Raw genomic sequence first — 26861 nt, forward strand, 5'->3', positions numbered from 1 at the left:
AGTCTATCTGCACAGCGCCCAGCCCTCCTACACTGCAGCACACTGCCACACAGTCACCAAGTCTATCTGCACAGCGTCCAGCCCTCCTGCACTGCAGCACACTGCCACACAGTCACCAAGTCTATCTGCACAGCGCCCAGCCCTCCTGCACTGCAGCACACTGCCACACAGTCACCAAGTCTATCTGCACAGCGTCCAGCCCTCCTACACTGCAGCACACTGCCACACAGTCACCAAGTCTATCTGCACAGCGCCCAGCCCTCCTGCACTGCAGCACACTGCCACACAGTCACCAAGTCTATCTGCACAGCGTCCAGCCCTCCTACACTGCAGCACACTGCCACACAGTCACCAAGTCTATCTGCACAGCGTCCAGCCCTCCTGCACTGCAGCACACTGCCACACAGTCACCAAGTCTATCTGCACAGCGCCCAGCCCTCCTGCACTGCAGCACACTGCCACACAGTCACCAAGTCTATCTGCACAACGCGCAGCCCTCCTGCACTGCAGCACACTGCCACACAGTCACCAAGTCTTCCTGCACAGCGTCCAGCCCTCGTACACTGCAGCACACTGCCACACAGTCACCAAGTCTATCTGCACAGCGTCCAGCCCTCCTGCACTGCAGCACACTGCCACACAGTCACCAAGTCTATCTGCACGGCGCCCAGCCCTCCTGCACTGCAGCACACTGCCACACAATAACAGTCACCAGTCACCAGTCACTGCGACCAGCTGGGGGCGCTAGCAGGGTGGTCCAATGGTGACAGATAGGGGCTTGCTACCAGTAGGTTCCAGGTTCAATCCCAGCTCAGCCACTGACTCACTGTGTGTGACCGTGAGCAAGTCACTTCATCTCCTTGTGCTCTGTCCTTTTGATGAGACGTAAAACCGAGGTCCTTTTGTAAATTAATCTGTTGTGATTCACCCCCAAGTCTCTGTAAGTGGCTTTGGGTAAAAGTGTCTGCTAAATGACTAAATAATAATAATAGTCATCAAAGCGAGGGCAGAGGGATAGTAAAACACAAGAAATATTTCATGAAACGCAAGTGTAAAACTGGATGTAAATGTGTGATGAGTTAGAGAATGGGAGAGGAGCAGAGCAGAGGCCATCAGGATTTCATTAAAAATGATTCACTTCCCTCCCCTACCTTCCAGGCAGCCAGCCATGACATCACCAGCCAGATGCAGGTGCAGGCCTGCGAGAGCGCGGTGCAGTCCTGAGAGAGCGCGGTGGCGGTGCAGTCCTGAGGGAGCGCGGTGCAGTCCTGAGAGAGCGCGGTGGTGGTGCAGTCCTGAGGGAGCGCGGTGGCGGTGCAGTCCTGAGGGAGCGCGGTGCAGTCCTGAGAGAGCGCGGTGGCGGTGCAGTCCTGAGGGAGCGCGGTGCAGTCCTGAGGGAGCGCGGTGGCGGTGCAGTCCTGAGAGAGCGCGGTGCAGTCCTGAGGGAGCGCGGTGCAGTCCTGAGGGAGCGCGGTGGCGGTGCAGTCCTGAGGGAGCGCGGTGCAGTCCTGAGAGAGCGCGGTGGCGGTGCAGTCCTGAGGGAGCGCGGTGCAGTCCTGTCCTGCGGGTGCGCGGTGCAGTCCTGAGGGAGCGCGGTGCAGTCCTGAGAGAGCGCAGTGCAGTCCTGAGTCCTGAGGGTGGCAGTGCAGTCCTGAGGTGCAGTCCTGAGGGAGCGCGGTGGCAGTGCAGTCCTGAGGGAGCGCGGTGCAGTCCTGAGGGAGCGCGGTGCAGTCCTGAGGGAGCGCGGTGCTGTCCTGAGGGAGCGCGGTGGCGGTGCAGTCCTGAGGGAGCGCGGTGGCGGTGCAGTCCTGAGGGAGCGCGGTGCAGTCCTGAGGGAGCGCGGTGGCGGTGCAGTCCTGAGAGAGCGCGGTGCAGTCCTGAGGGAGCGCGTGTGCAGTCCTGAGGGAGCGCGGTGGCGGTGCAGTCCTGAGGGAGCGCAGTGGCAGTGCAGTCCTGAGAGAGCGCAGTGGCAGTGCAGTCCTGAGAGAGCGGCGGTGCAGTCCTGAGGGAGCGCGGTGCAGGCCTGAGAGAGCGCGGTGGCGGTGCAGTCCTGAGGGAGCGCGGTGCAGTCCTGAGGGAGCGCGGTGCAGTCCTGAGGGAGCGCGGTGGCGGTGCAGTCCTGAGAGAGCGCGGTGGTGGTGCAGTCCTGAGGGAGCGTCCTGGTGCAGCAGTGCAGTCCTGAGGGAGCGCGGTGCAGTCCTGAGGGAGCGCGGTGGCGGTGCAGTCCTGAGGGAGCGCGGTGGCAGTGCAGTCCTGAGAGAGCGCGGTGCAGTCCTGAGGGAGCGCGGTGGCAGTGCAGTCCTGAGAGAGCGCGGTGCAGTCCTGAGGGAGCGCGGTGGCGGTGCAGTCCTGAGAGAGCGCAGTGCAGTCCTGAGAGAGCGGTGCAGTCCTGAGAGAGCGCGGTGCAGTCCTGAGGGAGCGCGGTGCAGTCCTGAGGGAGCGCGGTGGCAGTGCAGTCCTGAGGGAGCGCGGTGCAGTCCTGAGAGGAGAGCAGTGAGCAGTGCAGTCCTGAGGGAGCGCGGTGCAGTCCTGAGGGAGCGCGGTGCAGTCCTGAGGGAGCGCGGTGCAGTCCTGAGAGAGCGCGGTGCAGTCCTGAGGGAGCGCGGTGCAGTCCTGAGAGAGCGCAGTGGCGGTGCAGTCCTGAGGGAGCGCGGTGCAGTCCTGAGGGAGCGCGGTGGCAGTGCAGTCCTGAGGGAGCGCGGTGCAGTCCTGAGAGAGCGCGGTGGCAGTGCAGTCCTGAGAGAGCGCGGTGCAGTCCTGAGAGAGCGCGGTGCAGTCCTGAGAGAGCGCAGTGGCGGTGCAGTCCTGAGGGAGCGCGGTGCAGTCCTGAGAGAGCGCGGTGGCAGTGCAGTCCTGAGAGAGCGCAGTGGCGGTGCAGTCCTGAGGGAGCGCGGTGGCAGTGCAGTCCTGAGAGAGCGCAGTGGCGGTGCAGTCCTGAGGGAGCGCGGTGCAGTCCTGAGAGAGCGCGGTGCAGTCCTGAGGGAGCGCGGTGCAGTGCCTGAGAGAGCGCAGTGGCGGTGCAGTCCTGAGGGAGCGCGGTGCAGTCCTGAGAGAGCGCAGTGGCAGTGCAGTCCTGAGAGAGCGCGGTGCAGTCCTGAGGGAGCGCGGTGGCGGTGCAGTCCTGAGAGAGCGCGGTGCAGTCCTGAGGGAGCGCGGTGGCAGTGCAGTCCTGAGAGAGCGCGGTGCAGTCCTGAGGGAGCGCGGTGGCGGTGCAGTCCTGAGAGAGCGCGGTGCAGTCCTGAGAGAGCGCAGTGGCGGTGCAGTCCTGAGGGAGCGCGGTGCAGTCCTGAGGGAGCGCGGTGGCAGTGCAGTCCTGAGAGAGCGCGGTGCAGTCCTGAGAGAGCGCAGTGGCGGTGCAGTCCTGAGAGAGCGCGGTGCAGTCCTGAGGGAGCGCAGTGGCGGTGCAGTCCTGAGAGAGCGCGGTGCAGTCCTGAGAGAGCGCGGTGGCGGTGCAGTCCTGAGAGAGCGCGGTGCAGTCCTGAGGGAGCGCAGTGTGCAGTCCTGAGAGAGCGCGGTGCAGTCCTGAGAGAGCGCGGTGGCGGTGCAGTCCTGAGAGAGCGCGGTGCAGTCCTGAGAGAGCGCAGTGGCAGTGCAGTCCTGAGGGAGCGCGGTGCAGTCCTGAGGGAGCGCAGTGGCAGTGCAGTCCTGAGGGAGCGCGGTGGCGGTGCAGTCCTGAGGGAGCGCGGTGCCTGAGAGAGCGCGGTGCAGTCCTGAGAGAGCGCGGTGCAGTCCTGAGAGAGCGCAGTGCAGTCCTGAGAGAGCGCGGTGCAGTCCTGAGAGAGCGCAGTGGCAGTGCAGTCCTGAGGGAGCGCGGTGCAGTCCTGAGAGAGCGCGGTGGCGGTGCAGTCCTGAGAGAGCGCGGTGCAGTCCTGAGGGAGCGCAGTGGCAGTGCAGTCCTGAGGGAGCGGGTGCAGTCCTGAGGGAGCGCGGTGGCGGTGCAGTCCTGAGGGAGCGCGGTGCAGTCCTGAGCGCGGTGCAGTCCTGAGAGAGCGCAGTGGCAGTGCAGTCCTGAGAGAGCGCGGTGCAGTCCTGAGGGAGCGCGGTGGCGGTGCAGTCCTGAGAGAGCGCGGTGCAGTGCAGTCCTGAGAGAGCGCGGTGGCGGTGCAGTCCTGAGGGAGCGCGGTGGCAGTGCAGTCCTGAGGGAGCGGCGGTGCAGTCCTGAGAGAGCGCGGTGGCAGTCCTGAGAGAGCGCGTGGCGGTGCAGTCCTGAGAGAGCGCGGTGCAGTGCTGAGGAGAGCAGGTGGCGGTGCAGTCCTGAGAGAGCGCGGTGCAGTCCTGAGAGAGCGCGGTGCAGTCCTGAGAGTCCTGAGTGAGTCCTGAGAGAGCACAGTGCAGTCCTGAGAGAGCGCAGTGGCAGTGCAGTCCTGAGAGAGCGCGGTGGCAGTGCAGTCCTGAGAGAGCGCGGTGGCGGTGCAGTCCTGAGGGAGCGCGGTGGCAGTGCAGTCCTGAGAGAGCGCGGTGCAGTCCTGAGAGAAGCGCAAGAGGTGCAGTACCTGAGAGCGGGTGGTGTGCAGTCCTGAGAGAGAGGCGTCAGTCGCGGTGCAGGCAGAGCGTGCAGTCCTGATGGAGGCAGCGCGTGCAGTCCTGGAGAGAGCGCGGTGCAGTTCCTGATGGGAGACGAGCGATTTGGTGGCAGTGCAGTAACTGAGAGAGAGGTCGCGTCCTGAGAGGCGCGGTGTCACGTCAGATGAGACTCTCGGTTGCAGCCTGGTGCAGCGCGGTCGCAGAAGAGCGCTGGCGGTGCAGTCCTGAGAGAGCGCGGTGCAGTCCTGAGAGAGCGCGGTGGTGGTGCAGTCCTGAGAGAGCGCGGTGCAGTCCTGAGGGAGCGCGGTGGTGGTGCAGTCCTGAGAGAGCGCGGTGCAGTCCTGAGGGAGCGCGGTGGTGGTGCAGTCCTGAGAGAGCGCGGTGCAGTCCTGAGAGAGCGCAGTGGCGGTGCAGTCCTGAGAGAGCGCGGTGCAGTCCTGAGTGCAGTCCTGAGAGAGCGCGGTGCAGTCCTGAGAGAGCGCGGTGGTGGTGCAGTCCTGAGAGAGCGCGGTGCAGTCCTGAGAGAGCGCGGTGGTGGTGCAGTCCTGAGAGAGCGCGGTGCAGTCCTGAGAGAGCGCGGTGCAGTCCTGAGGGAGCGCAGTGGCGGTGCAGTCCTGAGAGAGCGCGGTGCAGTCCTGCGGTGGTGGTGCAGTCCTGAGAGAGCGCGGTGCAGTCCTGAGGGAGCGCGGTGGTGGTGCAGTCCTGAGAGAGCGCGGTGCAGTCCTGAGGGAGCGCGGTGGTGGTGCAGTCCTGAGAGAGCGCGGTGCAGTCCTGAGAGAGCGCGGTGGTGGTGCAGGCCTGAGAGAGCGCGGTGCAGTCCTGAGGGAGCGCGGTGGTGGTGCAGTCCTGAGAGAGCGCGGTGCAGTCCTGAGAGAGCGCGGTGCAGTCCTGAGAGAGCGCGGTGCAGTCCTGAGAGAGCGCGGTGCAGTCCTGAGAGAGCGCAGTGCAGTCCTGAGAGAGCGCGGTGGTCCTGGTGCAGTCCTGAGAGAGCGCGGTGGCCCTGGTGCAGTCCTGAGAGAGCGCGGTGCAGTCCTGAGAGAGCGCGGTGGTGGTGCAGTCCTGAGAGAGCGCGGTGCAGTCCTGAGAGAGCGCGGTGCAGTCCTGAGAGAGCGCGGTGCAGTCCTGAGAGAGCGCGGTGCAGTCCTGAGAGAGCGCAGTGCAGTTACTAACTGTTGGATGTCAGAGTCCCTAAACTTCACATTTATACAAGTTCATCAGCATTCATGTAAAGGTACCGCTTAATCTATGAGGATAAACACCTTCAGCAGTGTAGTGTACAGAGTTCTGCATCACCCTGTAAAATGAAACTCATAAAGTCGACTGAAAGCTGCTGAATAATGTTACATTTACATATTGAATTAATTGAATTGCACACCACTTCCATAAACTGACAATTGTGAAATGTGACATTTCAAAATCAAACTGTGCTGCTACTATGACTTCCTGTAGACTTGCAATGACATTTTGTAGATTCTTTGATTATATTTCTATCTGAATTTGGTGATTTTCTATCTTTCCAACTACGATAGAATTCTTCATTACTCATAATCATGGACACAGATTTAGTCATTTATCATGGCCTAAATGCTAAGGACTTTATAATTTCTAATCTTACCATTTCAGATCAGTTTGCTGTTATGTTTGAGGTTAATGTGCCAGTACTTATAAAGAGGCACACACGCTTACAACTCAGGAACTTAACCCTCACCTAGGTTAAAGTGTTCAGAGGCTCTTGGCTCTTTATCCCCTTTGCACTCTCAAACTGTCGATGAGCTGGATGTTAATTCTACTAGCTAAGGTTGGAAACATTTCGCTAAAAATTAATTAATTAATTAATAATTAATAATGCCACTTAAGGGCTGGAAAATGTCTTAATGCTGAATGGAGATAAAACAGAGGTTTTGTCAGTGGGTTCATCAAACCAGCTAGATCAGCCTGAATCACTTAGTCTGGATTTCAGCAGACTACCTTCAGAACCTGCACTACGAGAAATGCAGGTGTGATCTTCGACCCTACTCTTATTTGAGAAACATATCAAAGAGATTACAAAGCCATCTTTTTATCAGTTAAGAAATATTGCAAAACGTAGACCTATAATCTCTCCATCTCACGCTGAAAGACTAGTACATGCCTTTGTATCCTCCAGAATTGATATTGCAATGTTTTATTTTCTGGCATCCCAAAATGTTTATTGTCTCGTTTGCAACTGGTTCAAAATGCTGCTGCTAGAATCTTGATTAAAACCAAAGGGAACAAATCACCACAGTGCTGGCTTCCTTTAAACTTCAGAGCTGATTTGAAAATACTGTTACTAACTTATAAGGCCCTAAACAACTTGGCACCAACCTGTTCAGGAGAAGTGCTTACCCCATACACCCCCACTCGTAACCTTCGATCCCTGAATATGGGATTGCTGATAATCCCCAAAATAAAGTGCAATGGGGAGGAAGGGCTTTTTGTTCTAGAGCCCCGAAACTTTGGAGTGAGCTGCCAGAACGTGAGGGAAGCTGAGACTCAATCTGTTTTTAAAACCACATAAAAACATATTTGTTTGAGCTGGCATGTTTCTAACATGTATATGCATGTATATATCTGTTTTAGTTTGTATTGTTGTATCTGTTTGTATTTTACCTGCATTGCATATTTTATTTAGTTACTGGTGTTTATGTGATATATTTCTTAAACTTTTTTCATCTGACATGTTTGTTTGTTTTTATAAATTGGACTATTTTTTCCTGTGAAGTGCTTTGAGAGAAACCTGTATGAAGGGCATGATATAAATACACTTTGATTTGACATGATGTTAAAGAAAAGATCTAAATCCTGTTTCTGTGTTTTCTTTGTTTTTAGTTAAGTCTCAACCCTACAATTCTATGTGCTGCAAACCTTCTGGCCGTAGCTTTATCTCAGTCTCGTGTCACAGCAGGGAATGCTGGCGATCGTTTATAAAGAGCATCTTTGCAATAGACACAGTTGTTTTGTGATGCAGTACAGCTCTGCTTCACTTCCTAGCCCCGCTGTACAGTTCTGAATCCCAGATCTCTTACATTTCCACAGCTGAGGTCCTGGGTGCCCCAGTGCATTGCTCTCCTCTCCGCTTCACATCAAACAGATATTTCTCTGTTCTTTTCCGTGCAGTGAGGGGCATGCTCAATAAGGCAAAGTTAATACTGATCTGCTGGCCAGTCAGTGACCTATTTAGAGTCATATTACTGGCAATAAATACAACCCTACTCTGCTCCATGCTGGCTCATTTCTTGCTGTGCTTTGTCAGCTCCACGGTATGTTTGCAGGTTTCCATCGCTTTTCCCACGGCTGGGCTGTGCATTTCCCATTGTTTACGCGGGTTTGCATGATTTTTAATATGATTTACAATCGCTCCCTATTGTTCACATGTGTTAAGCTTTATTATACGTTGCTGTGCTTTTACAGGGAAGATTTTAAAAGGGTGATTCCACAAGCTAGGGGCTCTGTCACTCCCCAGCTATGAGCTGCGTTCGCAAGCCAAGGAGAGGACACATTGAAATACTGCATGTTATATCCTCAGGAGATTGTGACAGGACACATTGAAACATGCAGGTCACATTCTCAGGAGATTGTGACAGGACACTTATTGTAATATTGCATGTTATATTCTCAGGAGATTATTCTCAAACATTTCCAAACCTGTTTATATTGAACAATAATCTTTGAAAAGGTACTGAACTCTGCACAGTTTAGAAGCTTCCACAAGCCCACGACACTACGGGCAATAGATACCTCGGGTGGGAAAGAAAGACAAACAGCACAGCTCTGGTATGCTTGCAGCGCTGAGGGAGAAGGGAGTTGCGTCACATTCCTGTGCTCATAGTTCGCTCGGGGCAAGTAAATGAATTACCCGAAACACGAGAAATGCATGCACCCAGCCCCGGCTCAACTGGGTCAGCCTGGGAACCCCTTTTATTTCGTTATACTTAATGCTCTTCTAATGCCTTCACTAAGCAACGTAGGCGGTCTGCAGAAACCCTACTCTGAATTCCACCCTGGATAAATTGTCGAATCAAACCAGGAGAAGCCTGCTGCGTCTCCCTCGCTATCCCTCCATACTGAACGTGTGCTGTGGGACACCTACCAGAGAGGACTTCCCTGAGCCAGGGGACAGGGGTGGGACACCTACCAGAGAGGACTTCCCTGAGCACAGCGCGGGACAGGGGTGGGACACCTGCCAGAGAGGACTTCCCTGAGCACAGCGCGGGACACCTACCAGAGAGGACTTCCCTGAGCACAGCGCGGGACACCTACCAGAGAGGACTTCCCTGAGCACAGCGCGGGACACCTACCAGAGAGGACTTCCCTGAGCACAGCGCGGGACACCTACCAGAGAGGACTTCCCTGAGCACAACGCGGGACACCTACCAGAGAGGACTTCCCTGAGCACAGCGCGGGACCAGCCTGGGACACCTACCAGAGAGGGCTTCCCTGAGCACAGCGCGGGACACCTACCAGAGAGGACTTCCCTGAGCACAGCGCGGGACACCTACCAGAGAGGACTTCCCTGAGCACAGTGCGGGACACCTACCAGAGAGGACTTCCCTGAGCACAGCGTGGGACACCTACCAGAGAGGGCTTCCCTGAACACAGCGCGGGACACCTACCAGAGAGGACTTCCCTGAACACAGCGCGGGACACCTACCAGAGAGGACTTCCCTGAGCACAACGCGGGACACCTACCAGAGAGGACTTCCCTGAGCACAGCGCGGGACACCTACCAGAGAGGACTTCCCTGAGCACAGTGCGGGACACCTACCAGAGAGGACTTCCCTGAGCACAGCGTGGGACACCTACCAGAGAGGGCTTCCCTGAACACAGTGCGGGACACCTACCAGAGAGGACTTCCCTGAGCACAACGAGGGACACCTACCAGAGAGGACTTCCCTGAACACAGTGCGGGACACCTACCAGAGAGGACTTCCCTGAACACAGTGCGGGACACCTACCAGAGAGGACTTCCCTGAGCACAGCGTGGGACACCTACCAGAGAGGGCTTCCCTGAACACAGTGCGGGACACCTACCAGAGAGGACTTCCCTGAGCACAACGAGGGACACCTACCAGAGAGGACTTCCCTGAACACAGTGCGGGACACCTACCAGAGAGGACTTCCCTGAACACAGTGGGGGACACCTACCAGAGAGGACTTCCCTGAACACAGCGCGGACAGGGTTGCTGTTACCCGCAGAGCTCACACTGAAACAGTGCGGTATCAGCAAGAACACGATGTGAAGATTTCATCGACCTCTTACCAACCAGCTCTAGAAAAACACAATTCCATTCCAGAGCAAACAAACGCAGCCCCGCTCCCGGCGCCAAGACTCAAAACCGCACAGCATCACGCATTAATATAAACTGAGAAACACAACCTCTTAACTTTACAACGAAATTGCAAAATTCAGTAATAATAATAATAATAATAATAATAATAATAATAATAATAATAATAATAATAATAAAATGCGATACAACAATATATTAGTATGGAGTACAAACGTGCCATATTCTTGTCTGCCTATGATCATCAATACGCTACTCGATATTAATGTTATATTAATATTAATATTGTATACACAGTAAATGCACTGTTTGTGTATTTGAGCGATAATCCACGTCATATTTGTGTATATTTGGTGTGTTTTTTTTGTTTTGTTTTTTAAACTTTGCTTCCAACATTAATACATAATATATAAAAACTTTAAAGCATCCATTTTAGATTAGAAGTCTCTAAACACTAGTAGTACTGTCGCTCTCAGTCACCTCTGCGTGGAGAAGCGGCACGGCTTCGATGCTCATAGAAATACACAGCAGCTAACGAGCGCAGATCGCTCAGTCTCTGCTGTGGATGATGGTGCCGTGTTCATGCACAGTGTCCCAGCATTAGTGCAAATGCACAGCTTGTCGAAACGCGGGCCATGCTGGGTGACGAAGATGCCTCGGGACACACGGACTAGAGCGTTCCGCGCTAGCACAGTACTGTATCCTTACCAACGTGTTCAACCCAAGACTGGTTTGTGTTCACAACCCCTTGTAATCTGGTTTAAATTGTGTAAATCAGTGTGTGATCATGGTGACTGTACGTGTGTAAATCTCGTATCACAACAGCCAGACTGCATTCCTTCACTCACCCTCCGAGACGCAGACCCAGCTCAGAATCAGTAAAATCTGCCCGACATCGTGCCTGGGTATCCCCATCTCCTCTTTGAAATCCTCGTCATAGAGATAACGACCCTTCTTTTATAAATCCTCTGGTCAACAGGTAACTTTACCGAAGTCCGCAAATGCCGAGTCCAAGTTTACAAAAACGAAAAAAATCGTGTTTCAGCACCTAAAAAAAGCGCACTTCTCAGCAGCGCTGAAAAAGTTCCCCCGTCTGTCTGAGCGGAGTAGTGTGTGTGCTTCCGCAAAGGAGTGGTCTGTGTGCCGTCTAGTCAGGAACGAACTCCTCAAACTAAGAAACATAACCACCGTAAAAGTACCACAGATTACCCAGCGTGAGCTTTACCACTCACCGGGTGTCGGGAAAAAGAAGCGCAGGTTTGAGCGCATTTCAAGGACTATTTTAAAACAGATTACACACTCGTGTCTCTTTCCCCTCGCTGGCGGAGGTATTTCCATTGTAACTTCTCAAACTTCTACGATGTAAACTTAACCCATTCCTCGCTCTGCATTTTTTTAAATAGAATATTTCCATTAAACCGAGAAGCATTCGTTGTCAGTGTTGATTCACTCACACGTATTGTCTTACACAATGTGTTACAGCATTGCCTGTACAGTCAGGATACATGTATTTATTTGCAATACCTGTACAGGATCATTCTGTGTGATGCTGAAGCATTGCTCGCGTGATTTATGATGCTGATTTATTTAATCAGAGAAGCTGCTGTTCATTATGCGGGATATTGATAATCGATGCACCTATCAGCGAAGTGACAGGGGCAGGCAGTGAATACGAAGCACCGCTCACAGCACAGTTTAGTTTCCAGTGTGCTCTGATTTCTGTAACTCTACACACTGTCCACGCTTAGATAAAGGCTGTTGTATTTAGGTTATATAAATACCCATTCTGAGATTCAGACACAGAGGCTTCTGTATAGTGGCTGCAACATTTAAGCTCTATAATATTATGATATTGAATTTTAAATTGTATTGTTTGGATGTGCGATATTTATGAAATGGCTTATGTTTATTTTATTGTCTGTGTGTGTGCGTGTGTGTGCGTGCGTGCGTGTGCGCGTGTGTGTGTGGTTGATAATATTTTATATTTTTGAATCCATAAGATAAGAATGACAAACGTCGCATCTAAATTCCAATGGCGCTGCCCGGCTCAATACAGAACACCCTGCATCCTTACCTGAGCACAGTAAACTGAACAGTTCTGTATTGAACAGTTCTGTATTGAGCAGCTCTATTTTGAACAGCTCTGTAAATTGAACAGCTGTGTATTGAACAGTTCTGTATTGAGCAGCTCTATATTGAACAGCTCTGTATTGAACAGTTCTGTATTGAGCAGCTCTATATTGAACAGTTCTGTATTGAGCAGCTCTGTGTTGAACAGCTCTGTATTGAACAGTTCTGTATTGAGCAGCTCTATATTGAACAGCTCTGTATTGAACAGCTCTGTATTGAGCAGCTCTGTATTGAACAGCTCTGTATTGAACAGCTCTGTATTGAACAGTTCTGTATTGAACAGTTCTGTGTTGAACAGCTCTGTATTGAACAGCTCTGTATTGAACAGTTCTGTATTGAGCAGCTCTGTGTTGAACAGCTGTGTATTGAACAGTTCTGTATTGAGCAGCTCTGTATTGAACAGCTCTGTATTGAACAGTTCTGTATTGAGCAGCTCTGTGTTGAACAGCTCTGTATTGAACAGTTCTGTATTGAGCAGCTCTGTGTTGAACAGCTCTGTATTGAACAGTTCTGTATTGAACAGCTCTGTATTGAACAGCTCTGTATTGAACAGTTCTGTATTGAACAGCTCTGTATTGAACAGTTCTGTGTTGAGCAGCTCTGTGTTGAACAGCTCTGTATTGAACAGTTCTGTATTGAACAGCTCTGTATTGAACAGTTCTGTGTTGAGCAGCTCTGTGTTGAACAGCTCTGTATTGAACAGCTCTGTATTGAACAGTTCTGTATTGAACAGCTCTGTATTGAACAGTTCTGTATTGAACAGCTCGGTATTGAACAGTTCTGTGTTGAACAGCTCTGTATTGAACAGCTCTGTATTGAACAGCTCTGTATTGAACAGCTCTGTATTGAACAGCTCTGTATTGAGCAGCTCTGTATTGAACAGCTCTGTATTGAACAGCTCTGTATTGAACAGCTCTGTATTGAGCAGCTCTGTAAGACAATGTGTTGAAGAGAATGTATTTAGATCTCGCTCTCCTGAAGATTTTCCAAGGTGTGAGGAAGTTTCTACACTAGAAATTAACTCATTTAAACTTTAATTTGCAGAGCTCTTTGGTACAAACCCATTTGCTTTAATTGCTCAATCAAAAGATATTGAAACACTAAAGGGAAACGGGTTTGTTTGCGTCAAGGCCATGCAGGCAAGCTGCCACTGCTTCCTCTTTTTGAAAAAAACAGAAGAAAAGAAATGTGTTGTCTGCCTGAAAGTCAGTTGATTAGAAGCACTTCAGTGAATGACGAGGCTGGTGTTGCAGTGAATGAACTGTACTAATTTTTACACTTAAATGCCGTCTATTTGTTTTCATTCAGTAAATACTAAAGGAAGATGCTTTGTATGTTTGTTCCTAGCTGCTATCTAACTCTGTAGTTCTCAGTGTGCAGGAGCTGGTTAAGATTGAGCTTGGACTGAAAGGGTCCTGAACAGCAGTGGCATCTCTGCACAGGAGGTTTGCCCACATCCTGTCACCAGTGTTTACTTGCTCTCTTCAGAGGCTCAAACTGAACCCAGAGCTTGGTTTGAGATTGCGGATAGCTGCCTCACATCCAGCCACCATTGTGCTGTGGTTCCCAACTTGATGATTCTTCCAAATCACTCATCATGGTGTGACTCAGTTGGGCAGCACTGTCTGTTTAACTGACAGCCCAAACCTGGCTGTAAAGGTCAAATAAAGTTCAACTACAGCACTGCAGACATCTGGGCACTCTGCGTAGTGCAATCTGCAAAGTGCAAACCTGTCCAGTATGCGTGGTGCAATCTGTAAAGTGCAAACTGGTCCAGTCTGCATAGTGCAATCTGTAAAGTGCAAACCGGTCCAGTCTGCTTGTGCAATCTGTAAAATGCAAACCTGTCCAGTATGCGTGGTGCAATCTGTAAAGTGCAAACTGGTCCAGTCTGCTGGTGCAATCTGTAAAGTGTAAACCTTTCCCGTCTGCTGGTGCAATCTGTAAAGTGCAAACCTGTCCAGTATGTGTGGTGCAATCTGTAAAGTGCAAACCTTTCCAGTCTGCTGGTGCAATCTGTAAAGTGCAAACCAGTCCAGTCTGCTGGTGCAATCTGTAAAGTGCAAACCGTTCCAGTCTGTGTGGTGCAATCTGTAAAGTGCAAACCGGTCCAGTATGCTGGTGCAATCTGTAAAGTGCAAACCGGTTCAGTCTGCGTGGTGCTATCTGTAAAGTGCAAACCGGTCCAGTATGCTGGTGCAATCTGTAAAGTGCAAACCGGTCCAGTATGCTGGTGCAATCTGTAAAGTGCAAACCGGTCCAGTCTGCTGGTGCAATCTGTAAAGTGCAAACCGGTCCAGTCTGCTGGTGCAATCTGTAAAGTGCAAACCGGTTCAGTCTGCGTGGTGCAATCTGTAAAGTGCAAACCGGTCCAGTCTGCTGGTGCAATCTGTAAAGTGCAAACCGGTTCAGTCTGTGTGGTGCAATCTGTAAAGTGCAAACCGGTCCAGTATGCTGGTGCAATCTGTAAAGTGCAAACCGGTTCAGTCTGCGTGGTGCTATCTGTAAAGTGCAAACCGGTTCAGTCTGCTGGTGCAATCTGTAAAGTGCAAACCGGTCCAGTCTGCTGGTGCAATCTGTAAAGTGCAAACCTGTCCAGTATGTGTGGTGCAATCTGTAAAGTGCAAACCGTTCCCGTCTGCTGGTGCAATCTGTAAAGTGCAAACCTGTCCAGTATGTGTGGTGCAATCTGTAAAGTGCAAACCGGTCCAGTCTGCTGGTGCTATCTGTAAAGTGCAAACCGGTCCAGTCTGCTGGTGCAATCTGTAAAGTGCAAACCGGTTCAGTCTGTGTGGTGCTATCTGTAAAGTGCAAACCGGTTCAGTCTGTGTGGTGCAATCTGTAAAGTGCAAACCGGTTCAGTCTGTGTGGTGCTATCTGCTATGCAAAGCACATGCTTCTGATCCAGCATTAGGAGGTTATAAATGGCATTGTCTGGCAGTGTTTACTTCTCAGGAAGCAGCACAGAAATTAGAAAAGGGGGCCGTCTTTGATATCCAAATGGTGTTTACTTCTCAGGAGTCATTGCCTGTGAGGTTTTTAAGGTAAAAATACTGTTCTTTCTGTGAGAAGTTGTTAGTGCTATTCTTCTAAGAGCATATTTCTACTCTGAAGTCGTGTGTGGATGCTGCTCACATTACAAGAAGTAACGTGAGCTTGGTGCTGTGCCGTCCCCAAGGAGTTTAACACTGACAGCCTTCCCTGTGAAGAGGCTGTCCCAGCGAGGAGCTCTGATACCAGGGTCACAGTCTGAGCCTCCAGCCCATTGAAGCTGTGAACTCTGAGGCACTCTGCACTGCTCAGGCCACAAACGAGACGAGTGTTTAACTGAGATTGATACGAATCCTTTAAAATCACTGTCCTGTCGTGAGCACTTTGATCTTCACAGTCACTGCTGCTATTTAAAAGGAACCATAACTGTAGCAATGCCCAAAGACAGCACTGTGACGGGGCTTGTTTGTAACAGTGCGCTCCAGTAGTGAAGCTGCCAGTGTGATGTTTAAGAGCTCTTGTTTGTAACAGTGCGCTCCAGTAGTGAAGCTGCCAGTGTGATGTTTAAGAGCTCTTGTTTGTAACAGTGCACTCCAGTAGTGAAGCTGCCAGTGTGATGTTTAAGAGCTCTTGTTTGTAACAGTGCGATCCAGTAGTGGAACTGCCAGTGTGATGTTTAAGAGCTCTTGTTTTAACAGTGCACTCCAGTAGTGAAGCTGCCAGTGTGATGTTTAAGAGCTCTTGTTTGTAACAGTGCGCTCCAGTAGTGAAGCTGCCAGTGTGATGTTTAAGAGCTCTTGTTTGTAACAGTGCGCTCCAGTAGTGAAGCTGCCAGTGTGATGTTTAAGAGCTCTTGTTTGTAACAGTGCGCTCCAGTAGTGAAGCTGCCAGTGTGATGTTTAAGAGCTCTTGTTTGTAACAGTGCGCTCCAGTAGTGAAGCTGCCAGTGTGATGTTTAAGAGCTCTTGTTTGTAACAGTGCGATCCAGTAGTGGAACTGCCAGTGTGATGTTTAAGAGCTCTTGTTTGTAACAGTGCACTCCAGTAGTGAAGCTGCCAGTGTGATGTTTAAGAGCTCTTGTTTGTAACAGGGCGATCCAGTAGTGAAGCTGCCAGTGTGATGTTTAAGAGCTCTTGTTTGTAACAGTGCGCTCCAGTAGTGAAGCTGCCAGTGTGAAGTTTAAGAGCTCTTGTTGCACAGCCCCATATACTCACTGTCCCGATCCTTACACCCTTGAACACAACACCTGCAGTGGAATATTTCATGATAGGATCTTCACCCTCAGCCTTCATCTCTCTCCCTTGTTGTCGCTCCTGAGTCTTTCCCTGCAGTTGATTTCACAGTCACAGTTTCCATGTGCTTCTTATTCAGTCAATTTTGCTATTTGTTGCACCTGTATGTTTTGTTATCACATCAGTAACAGTTTTGTAGATATTTCAGCGCACGTAGATTCTTCTGCTAAATTTCACAGTTTTTTCCTGATATGAAGGAATTTGCTTAGCAAGCCAATGTGGAAAATCCCATTCATTGCATTTCAAGCACTTGGTTTTTTATCTGCTAGATATTGTGCTCAAGGATCCAGTGAGGATCCAATCAACTCTGTAGTTTTTGCAGACTCCTGCAATCTGCGTCTCAGAGATTACCATTTGCCTTGCAGCACTGAGCATACAAGATAAGGCTTGCTCAGGAGATTCACTCTGTTTTCTTTGCACAGCTTGTCCAGCAGGCCTGCACATAAAAACAAACCAACATTTCACAGCACTGTCACTCCTTCCTTGAGGAGAGATAAGCAGCAGGAGAGTCCTGTAAGACATGAGATTGGAGAAACAGTCTGATAAAGACCATGAAGCACCACAGCAAACCAAACCCTGAAACACTGATACACACACATCCAAACTGTTACCTGAAACACTGATACACACACATCCAAACTGTTACCTGAAACACTGATACACACACATCCAAACTGTTACCTGAAACACTGATACACACACATCCAAACTGCAGGACCTCTTGCTGTGCCTACAGGACTCATGCATCACCTCTCTCCTGACTCCATTCATTGCCTCTCTCTTGACTCATGCATCACCTCTCTGTCTCTCTTGACTCCATGCATCACCTCTCTCTTGACTCATGAATCACCTCTCTCTCTCTCTCTCTTGACTCCATGCATTGCCTCTCTCTTGACTCATGCATCATCTCTCTCTCTCTCTTGACTCTGCATCATCTCTCTCTCTCTCTCTCTTGACTCATGCATCATCTCTCTCTCTCTCTCTCTTGACTCCATGCATCACCTCTCTCTCTCTCTCTCTTGACTCCATGCATCACCTCTCTCTCTCTCTCTCTTGACTCATGAATCACCTCTCTCTCTCTCTCTTGACTCATGCATCATCTCTCTCTCTCTGTCTTGACTCCATGCATCACCTCTCTCTCTCTCTCTTGACTCATGCATCTTTTATCTCTCTCTCTTGACTCATGCATCAGGTCTCTCTGTCTTCTTTCATGCATCACCTCTCTCTCTCTCTCTCTTGACTCATGCATCATCTCTCTCTCTATCTGTTGGACTCCTTGTTCTCTCTCTCTCTCCTGACTCCATGCATCACCTCTCTCTCTCTCTCTCTTGACTCATGAATCACCTCTCTCTCTCTCTCTCTGATGGTGTCACAAGCCTTGTTGCAGCCAAGGTGTGGTGATGATGATTATTATTATTATTATTATTATTATTATATTGACTCCATGCATCACCTCTCAATAATAATAATACATAATAATAATAATTTTATAATAATAATAATAATAATAATATGTATACATTTCTTAGCAGACACCCTTATCCAGGGCAACTTACAGTTGTTACAAAGTATCACATTACATATAAGAGCAGTTATAGAATACAATAACATCCCTGGTAAGAGCAAGTTCAAATGAGACAAAATAAAAATGACAGCACATAATTACATTTCAGAGCGGCTACCACTAAGAGAAGCAAAGCTTACACATATTTGGTTAGAAGAGTAAATTTCATTAAATGGATAAGGACGATTTCAAATATCTTATCTCATCCAATAAATCCAGCATCTTCTATAGAAAAAAGCGGCTTCAAATGACAAACTACCACTACAGACATGCATTAAACTGCCGTGCGTCTGTCACACCCAGGGGCAGTTCTTTGCTCGCTGTGCTCGTCTCGCCTCCCCGACACAAGATGAGTTTGCAGAGCACCCCCTGAACCAGGAGCCAGTGGGAGCGGTGACGTCACGGCGCAGGCTTTGTTCTGAGTGACGCAGAGCGCCACGGCGGCTTGTCGGGCATTTAAAAACACGTTGTTCAAAACTCACCAAGTGGAGCAATAACTGAAGATGGTGCGAAAACTGAAATACCACGAGCAGAAGCTGCTCAAGAAAGTGGACTTCATCAGCTGGGAGGTGGACCAGAATCTACACGAAGTGAAAGTACTGCGGAGATTCCACATCGAGAAGAGAGAGGATTACACCAAGTAAGAGCTGCGCTACACACACACACACGCTGCACGGTGCACGGTGCACGGTGCAATGCGACTGTAGCAGCCGGCCTGTGGGGCAGGGAGCCGCGCCAGCACACATTGCAATCTGTGCGGACTGGAGCAAGCGCGCTTCTTTATAAGAGTTATAAATAAAGCACAAGCCGTTGAAGTGTAGTCTGTTGATAGCTGGCATTTAAAAACGCAGGCCTTGTTCCGCTGTTGCCGGTGGAGTCGTCTCATTTGTTTATTATTTTTGACTTATTTGTTAATTATATTTGTCTCATTTGTTTGTTAATTATTTTTGTCTCATTTGTTTGTTTATTATTTAAGTCCGTGTTTAGCTCCGCATGGGTTCGCCATGGCAGTTTGTTGCCTCGTGTGCTCTGTAATACGCAGTGGGAACAGTCAAGGCTTGATTGACCTGTAGTTCAGCGCTTACATTTACCTTGTATTGATTCAAGTAAACATCTCATTAACACTTTCATTTCATTTGTAAGACTTATTGTGTCGTAGATGAGCGATCATGCAAAAGTAGTCTGCGCGGTGCATGCTGGGATGAGCAGTTCCATTCTTTTATAGTCGTCCATGGCTTTGGACTACAAACCCCAACATCCTCTATTTATTTACCTCAGTTTTAAACTTTTTTAAAACTTGTACTTGCTTTTTTTCTCTGTTTTCGCTCTCTTGTATATACGGGTTAGGGGACCTTTTACATTAGCATCCCTGCGTTATTTATCGGTCGCTAATTACATGAGTTACAAAGTAAAGTTAAAGAACACTGTTGCATGAATATATTGTATTGAAACCCCGTGCAGAGCAGAATCGGTTTTAGTTGCTCTTTTATTAATTACCTTTACTGTTAATGAGTCCTTTTCAATCAAGAAAACCTGAAAGACTTTGTATTTATCAATACCATGTTAAACAAACACAGATAAATGAGTCGGCATCACTGCTAATGATCACCCTGTTCAAGCAGTATATAGCGCTGGACTTGCTTCCACAGTTCTAATGGAACAGAGGTGTGTGCCCTGCTTTGTGTGATTTAGTGTCAGTGCTGCCACCTGCATGTTGTTCATCTCAGTACAAGCTTGTTTCTACAAACTCTGCTCCTCACCAGCCCCCGGGGGTGTGAGGGAGGCCTGTATAAAGCAGGTTGAGAAGCTGGGTTGAGGGAGGCCTTAAGCTTGTAACTCATGTAATTAGCGCCCAATAAATAATCCTGTGGCTCTCGCTCTGCTGTGGAAGCCTGTCGCTCTCACACTGCTTCTTTGTGCTTGTCTTCTCCCTGCTCAGTCTGGTTTCCAGGAAGCCCGTGCCGACGGCCTGTGTAATGCGGGGCTCTGTTGTCTTTCTCAGGTATAACAAGCTGAGCAGGAGTGTCCGGGAGCTGGCTCGCAAGATCAGAGACCTGGGCGAGAAGGACGGTTTCCGGGCGAAGTGCACCAGCCAGCTGCTGAACAAACTGTGAGTGTGCCGGGCTTCAGAGAGCTGTGCTGCTTGGACCCATCTGCTCTGCCAGGGATAAGAGGCTCCTTAGGCAGTTCACTGTTAGGGTTAGAGGGGGGGGCTTCACTGTTCGGGGGGGGGGGGGATAGGGTTTGGTAGGGTTGGGGGGGGGGGATAGGGACGTTTGGTAGGGTTGGGGGGGGGGGGGGGGATAGGGTTGGTAGGGTTGGGTGGGGGGGGGGGGGGATAGGGTTTGGTTAGGGTTGGGGGGGGGGGGGGGGGGGGGGGTTTGGAGGGGGGGGGGGGGCTATGGGGGATAGGGTTTGGGGGGGGGTTGGGGGGGGGGGGGGGGATAGGGTTTGATGGGGGGGGGGGGGGGGGGGGGGGGGGGGGGGGGGGGGGGGGGCTGGGGGGGGGGGGGGATAGGGTTTGAGGGGGGGGGGGGTCTTGAGGGGGGGGGGGGGGGGGGGGATAGGGTTGAGGGGGCTTGAGGGGGGGGGGATAGGGTGTTGAGGGGGCTTGAGGGGGGGGGGGGATAGGGTTTGAGGGGGGGCCTGAGGGGGGGGGGGGGATAGGGTTTTTTGAGGGGCTTGAGGGGGGGGAGGGGGGGGGGGATAGGGTTTGAGGGGGCTTGAGGGGGGGGGGGGATGGATAGGGTTGAGGGGGCTGAGAGGGGGGGGGGGGATAGGGTTGAGGGGGCTTGAGGGGGGGGGGGGATAGGGTTTGAGGGGGCTTGAGGGGGGGGGGGGGGATAGGGTTTGAGGGGGCTTGAGGGGGGGGGGGATAGGGTTTGAGGGGGCTTGAGGGGGGGGGGGGATAGGGTTTGAGGGGGCTTGAGGGGGGGGGGGGGGATAGGGTTTGAGGGGGCTTGGGGGGGGGGGGGGGGGATAGGGTTTGAGGGGGCTTTGGGGGGGGGGGGATAGGGTTTGAGGGGGCTTTGGGGGGGGTGGGGATTAGGGTTTCTGAGCGGGCTTGGGGGGGGGGATAGGGTTTGAGGGGGCTTTTGGGGGGGTGGGGGATAGGGTTTGAGGGGGCTTTGAGGGGGGGGGGGGGATAGGGTTTGAGGGGTTGGGGGGGGGGGGGATAGGGTTTGAGGGGGGCTTGAGGGGGGGGGGGATAGGGTTTGAGGGGGCTTGAGGGGGGATGGGGGGGGGGGATAGGGTTTGAGGGGGGGTTGAGGGGGGGGGGGGGGATAGGGTTTGAGGGGGCTTGAGGGGGGGGGGGGATTGAGGGGGCTGAGAGGGTTTGAGGGAGGGGGGTTTTTGAGGGGGGCTTGAGGGGGGGGGATAGGGTTTGAGGGGGCTTGAGGGGGGGGGGGGGATAGGGTTTGAGGGGGCTCTTTGGGGGGGGGGGGGGGGGGATAGGGTTTGAGGGGGCTGGGGGGGGGGGAAGGGTTTGAGGGGGTGTGAGGGGGGGGGGGGGGAGGGGATTGAGGGGGGGCTGGGGGGGGGGATAGGGTTTGAGGGGGCCTTGGGGAGGGGTGGAGGAGGGGCTGGGAGGGGGGGGGGGGGGGAGGGTTTGGGAAGGCTGAGGGGGGGGGGGGATAGGGTTTGAGGGGGCTATGGGGGGGGGGGGGGAAAGGGTTTGAGGGGGCTTGAGGGTTGGGGCTTGAGGGGGGCTGAGGGGCTGGGAGGGGGGGGGGGATAGGGTTTTTGAGGGGGCTGAGGGGGGGGGGGGGGGGGGATAGGGTTTGAGGGGGGCTTGAGGGGGGGGGGGGGGATAGGGTTTTGAGGGGGCTTGAGGGGGGGGGGATAGGGTATAGGGTTTGAGGGGGCTTGGGGATAGGGTTTGAGGGGGCTTGAGGGGGGGGGGGGGGGGGATAGGGTTTGAGGGGGGGGGGGGGGGGGGGATAGGGTTTGAGGGGGGGAGGGGGGTGAGGGGGGGGGGGGGATAGGGTTTGAGGGGGGGGGGGGGGGGGATAGGGTTTGAGGGGGGGATTGATTGGGGGGGGGGATAGGATTTGAGGGGGCTTGAGGGGGGGGGATGATATGGGTTTGAGGGGGATTGGGGGGGGGGGGGGGGGGGGGGGATAGGGTTTGAGGGGGGGGGGGGGGGGGGGGGATAGGGTTTAGAGGGGTTTGGGGGGGGGGGGGATAGGGTTTGAGGGGGCTTGGGGGGGGGGGGGATAGGGTTTTGAGGGGGCTGGGGGGGGGGGGATAGGTTTGAGGGGGCTGGGGGGGGGGGGATAGGGGTTAGGGTTGAGGGGGCTTGGGGGGGGGGGGATAGGGTTTGAGGGGGCTTGGGGGGGGGGGGGGGGTTTGAGGGGGCTTGGGGGGGGGGGATAGGGTTTGAGGGGGCTTGGGGGGGGGGGATAGGGTTTGAGGGGGCTTGAGGGGGGGGAATTGGTTTGAGGGGGGGGGAGGGGGGGGGATAGGGTTTGAGGGGGCTTGGGGGGGGGGGGATAGGGTTTGAGGGGGCTGGGGGGGGGGGGATAGGGTTTGAGGGGGGGGGGGGGATAGGGTTTGAGGGGGCTGGGGGGAAGGGGATAGGGCTTGAGGGGGCTGGGGGGGGGAGGTAGCGGGATAGGGTTTGAGGGGGGCTGGGGGGGGGGTTGGAGGGTAGCGGGATAGGGTTTGAGGGGGCTGGGGGGGGGGGTTGGAGGGTTAGCGGGATAGGGTTTGAGGGGGCTGGGGGGGGGGGTTGGAGGGTAGCGGGATAGGGTTTGAGGGGGCTGGGGGGGGGGAGGTAGCGGGATAGGGTTTGAGGGGGTCTGGGGGGGGGGGAGGGGAGGTAGCGGGATAGGGATTGAGGGGGTGGGGGGGGGGAGGTAGCGGGATAGGGATTGAGGGGGCTGCGGGGGGGGGGGGGTTCAGTAGCGGGATAGGGTTAGAGTGGGGAGAGGTGTGGGGACACTAGGGTTAGAGGATATATATCTGCTTTTCGGTTAGAGTGGGACGGCTGGGGGGGAGAGTGTTGGGTTTAGAGGGGGGTGGGGTTTTATTAAATGGGTTGATTTATCCGCGGCTGCACTTTGAGATGTTTTATTTCGCTGTGTTTGGATCCCCATAGGTCTGAATGTATACGCATAGTAGATATAACTATAACAGGAATACTGTACATGACCTTTCAGTGATGCTGTCTCCTCTGTGCTTGTTTGCCATTATTTTATGTGTGTGTGTGTGTGTGTATAACTGTATACAGTAAGTGCATTAATATGTGTGTGTGTTTATACCAGTTACAGGTTTGCTTCCTGTGTCCTGGCACTGTTGTGCAATTCCAGTTACCAGTTGAAAGCAAGAGGGATTCCAGTCAGTAGCAGTGAGGTGTTTGGAGTGGTCTGGTCTGGTGTGGGAGACACTGAGAGAGAGGGATTTTGGATATAATCTGTCCTTTTCTGTTTGTGATGTGTTTGCTGTGCTGAATTGTCAAGCTGTGTGTGTTTTGCTTCTTGTTTTACTGCTGTGCACACTGAGCTGTGAGGAGATAAGAACAGGGCTGTGCTGAGTTTCTCACAGGCCCTGTTTATTGCAGTTTAATCAGAGCCGTCGCGAGTGCAAACACAGCTGACAGGCAGCGGGATTTACATTGAGGGTTTAACAATGGGAACCGCGCTGGGGCCCGTCCGCACCGTGCAATCGCGCTGTGATTTATGGGCTGGCATGAGGAAGCGCTGCTCTCTGCACTCCTCACTGGAGCAGCTTGCTGCTCTGATTGCTGGAGGCAGGCTCTGCTCTCTCTCTCATTGTGGGAAAATGTTTCACGAGAGATTGCTGTACTGCAGAAGCATTCCTGTAAGACGTGCAGTGCAGCATCATGCATAGTGTGGGAGAGTAAGAGGGTTAATATGCTGGCAAAGTTAACTCCAACTCCATCCAGACTGATGAAGCATTATTTCAGTTCATTGAGTTGCTCCACTGCAAGGTTTCCACACTATCTGTAAAACAAAATAAGAATGGGGTGAACGAGATTTTTACAGCTTTGGTTTTTGGAACATTACAGTTTGCATTCAAGATCTGCCCCATGATTGTTGTATTTTTGTTTTTATTTCTTTATTGTAAATGTTCATATTTGAGTTTCCCCACTGCAAGACTAACAGCAGCCCTCCAGTGTTTTTTCCAATGGAGGTTACTGTGCCTGTGTGCTCAGTGTCTGTGCAGCAGGATCGTTTGTTCCAATGGAGGTTACTGTGCCTGTGTGCTCAGTGTCTGTGCAGCAGGATCGTTTGTTCCAATGGAGGTTACTGTGCCTGTGTGCTCAGTGTCTGTGCAGCAGGATCGTTTGTTCCAATGGAGGTTACTGTGCCTGTGTGCTCAGTGTCTGTGCAGCAGGATCGTTTGTTCCAATGGAGGTTACTGTGCCTGTGTGCTCAGTGTCTGTGCAGCAGGATCGTTTGTCAAAGACAGTAGCACTCAAACATGGACAGCATGTCATAGTTAATTCCCAGTCCTCCTGAATGACGGCATCCACAGTCTGGCATGTTTTATATCCTGCCAGTAGCTGCTGTGAGAGCGGGTGGGCAGTGCAGTGAATGGTGTGAAAGCTCCTGGAAGCTGTAAACACGTCCCCAGTGACTCCCTCTCTGATCCCCTGCACGGACACTGGAGCCCAGCCACTCTGACACCTGCTCCCAGGCTGCTCCGGCCTGCCGCCCCACTCGTGTTCTTGGCTTCACGGTGGAGTTTTTATTAATGGTCTGAGAGTGAGCCCAGTGCTGTGCGAGTGCCAGTGTGAGCCCAGTGGTGTGGGAGAGCTGATGAGAGTGCTAATGTGAGCCCAGTGGTGTGGGAGAGCTGATGAGAGTGCTAATGTGAGCCCAGTGCTGTGAGAGAGCTAATGAGAGTGCTAATGTGAGCCTAGTGCTGTGAGAGATATTGAGAGTGCTAATGTGAGCCCAGTGCTGTGAGAGTGCTAATGTGAGCCCAGTGCTGTGAGAGTGCTAATGTGAGCCCAGTGCTGTGAGAGTGCTAATGTGAGGCCATGCAGCCCGGGTCAGAGCGCTGCTCTCGTATTTGCTCTGTGTTCTGTACAGGTCGGGTCGGAGCGCTGCTCTCGTGTTTGCTCTGTGTTCTGTACAGGTCGGGTCGGAGCGCTGCTCTCGTGTTTGCTCTGTGTTCTGTACAGGTCGGGTCGGAGCGCTGCTCTCGTGTTTGCTCTGTGTTCTGTACAGGTCGGGTCGGAGCGCTGCTCTCGTGTTTGCTCTGTGTTCTGTACAGGTCGGGTCGGAGCGCTGCTCTCGTGTTTGCTCTGTGTTCTGTACAGGTCGGGTCAGAGCGCTGTTCTCGTGTTTGCTCTGTGTTCTGTACAGGTCGGGTCGGAGGGCTTGCTCTTTTCTCAGTTCTTCAGCAGTGATGTGCTTCTGAACTGGAAGTCCTGGAATTATTGTTGTTCTCTATTAACTTGGTGCTGAAGATGGGGGCTGTGTAAGCACACTGTTATGCACGCATGCTGTATCATATGGCATATAACATTCCGAGACCTTTTTAGAAAAGGAAGCTGGTGTATATTTAGGCTTCCGTTTTGTTACATGAACCTACAGTAATTGCACTTAACAAAACAATAACCATTAGCACTCCAATATGAGCTGCAATGTGACCCTGCGCAGTAAATGCTGTGACCACACAGCAGCCTGAAGACCTCGTTTTGATATGCTCTCTCACACACAGCTGTGCTATTAGACACCCAGGCTGCAGATCCCGTATACAAGGCGCCTGACACTCCCACACTCCCTGCATTTAGTCCTGCAGCTCTGGGAATTCATACTGAAGTCTGCTCGTTTGTTACCACTCTACATGCCCACTGACATCTAGTCAAAACTTTTCCATTTGAATTGCAGGTTTCCCACAGTCAGGCTCAGTTTTCCCACTAAAATATAATGACTTTACTGCCGGTGGACTCTGTGTTGAGCAGGGCACAGTGGACTATGCAGTCTGTGTTCCAGCTCAAGCGTTGTTGTCAAACTGAACTTGATGCATGAAACGCCTCCAGAGCTGATGTTTCCAGCGTGGGCTAACTGATGTGTATAGCACTGATGGGTGTAACGAGCTGAAGCACCTTCAGCTGTAACAAGAAGCTGTACAGACAACTGCAGCACAGAGTCAGCTAATCCCCTGCAGCAGGGTTCGCCTGTAAGCCCTCTGCTAATCCCCTGCAGCAGGGTTCGCCTGTAAGCCCTCTGCTAATCCCCTGCAGCAGGGTTCGCCTGTAAGCCCTCTGCTAATCCCCTGCAGCAGGGTTCGCCTGTAAGCCCTCTGCTAATCCCCTGCAGCAGGGTTCGCCTGTAAGCCGATGCCTCTCATCTCTGGCCCTGGTGGCTGCTGCTGCTGCTGCTGCTCCAGTGAAAACACCACGTGAGGAAGCGGCCCAGTGTTGGATCACAGTTAGTCATCTGACAGAACGTGGAAGTCGCAAACGTTTTTTCAGCTCCTGACTTCCTGCAGGACTATCGAATGTGGCTGAAAAGTCCTTTTCAAGACTGAACCGGATTCACCCCCCACTGCCTCAATATACATTTTATTGTGTTTCAAAGTGGAACGATCTGGTGGACTTTTCGGATGTAACTTGGATTTTAATCTGCTCTCCCTTGTGTGGGAAGATGCTGTTTTTCACAGGTGAAATTTCTGCACTGTAAACGGTGACACTCGGGAATTATTTGGGGGTGGACGGGGAGAACACTAGCCTGGAGGTTTACTTAATAATTTTTTTTGTATGGTACATAGAAATCTAATACCATTGCAATAAAGTAAGCTTTTAAAATAGTTTCACCATACACATAACCAGAACTTCTCTAAATATACTGCAGTCTGTTTATTTATTTTTTAAATGGAATTTGTAAATCATTTTTTTCATGATCCTCAACATTTTTTTGAGAAAGCTTGCTTTCTGTGAAGCGGCACAGAGTAACATGCTATCGTACGTTTCCTAAAGGAGAAAGTGGTCTCTGCATTGGAAAGGAAACTAGTCCAATTCCTATGTACCTCTAGACTGGCTTGATGAAAGCATGTCATTTTGAATGGAATATG

At 52.1% G+C, this 26861-nt stretch overlaps 2 protein-coding genes across 3 annotated transcripts in view; one reads left to right on the top strand and one right to left on the bottom strand.

Moving 5' to 3' along the window:
* LOC121331096 (neurogenic locus notch homolog protein 2-like) overlaps nt 1-11159 on the bottom strand; it is a 47390-nt gene extending 36231 nt beyond the window's left edge. The window contains exon 1 of the mRNA XM_041278266.1: nt 10682-11159. Within this exon, the coding sequence (XP_041134200.1) occupies nt 10682-10748 (67 nt within the window). The 5' untranslated portion in view covers nt 10749-11159. The remainder of the gene's footprint in view (nt 1-10681) is intronic.
* A 7042-nt stretch (nt 11160-18201) lies between these two features.
* imp3 (IMP U3 small nucleolar ribonucleoprotein 3) overlaps nt 18202-26861 on the top strand; it is a 35333-nt gene continuing 26673 nt past the window's right edge. The window contains exons 1-2 of one of the 2 annotated variants that reach the window (XM_041277634.1): nt 18202-18450; nt 19813-19920. In XM_041277634.1, the coding sequence (XP_041133568.1) occupies nt 18314-18450; nt 19813-19920 (245 nt within the window). In that variant the 5' untranslated portion in view covers nt 18202-18313. The remainder of the gene's footprint in view (nt 18451-19812; nt 19921-26861) is intronic. The other variant, XM_041277633.1, reaches the window with a different exon arrangement.

The sequence above is a fragment of the Polyodon spathula genome, chromosome 18 (genome assembly GCF_017654505.1).
Source record: "Polyodon spathula isolate WHYD16114869_AA chromosome 18, ASM1765450v1, whole genome shotgun sequence".
Classification (NCBI taxonomy): Eukaryota; Metazoa; Chordata; class Actinopteri; order Acipenseriformes; family Polyodontidae; genus Polyodon; species Polyodon spathula.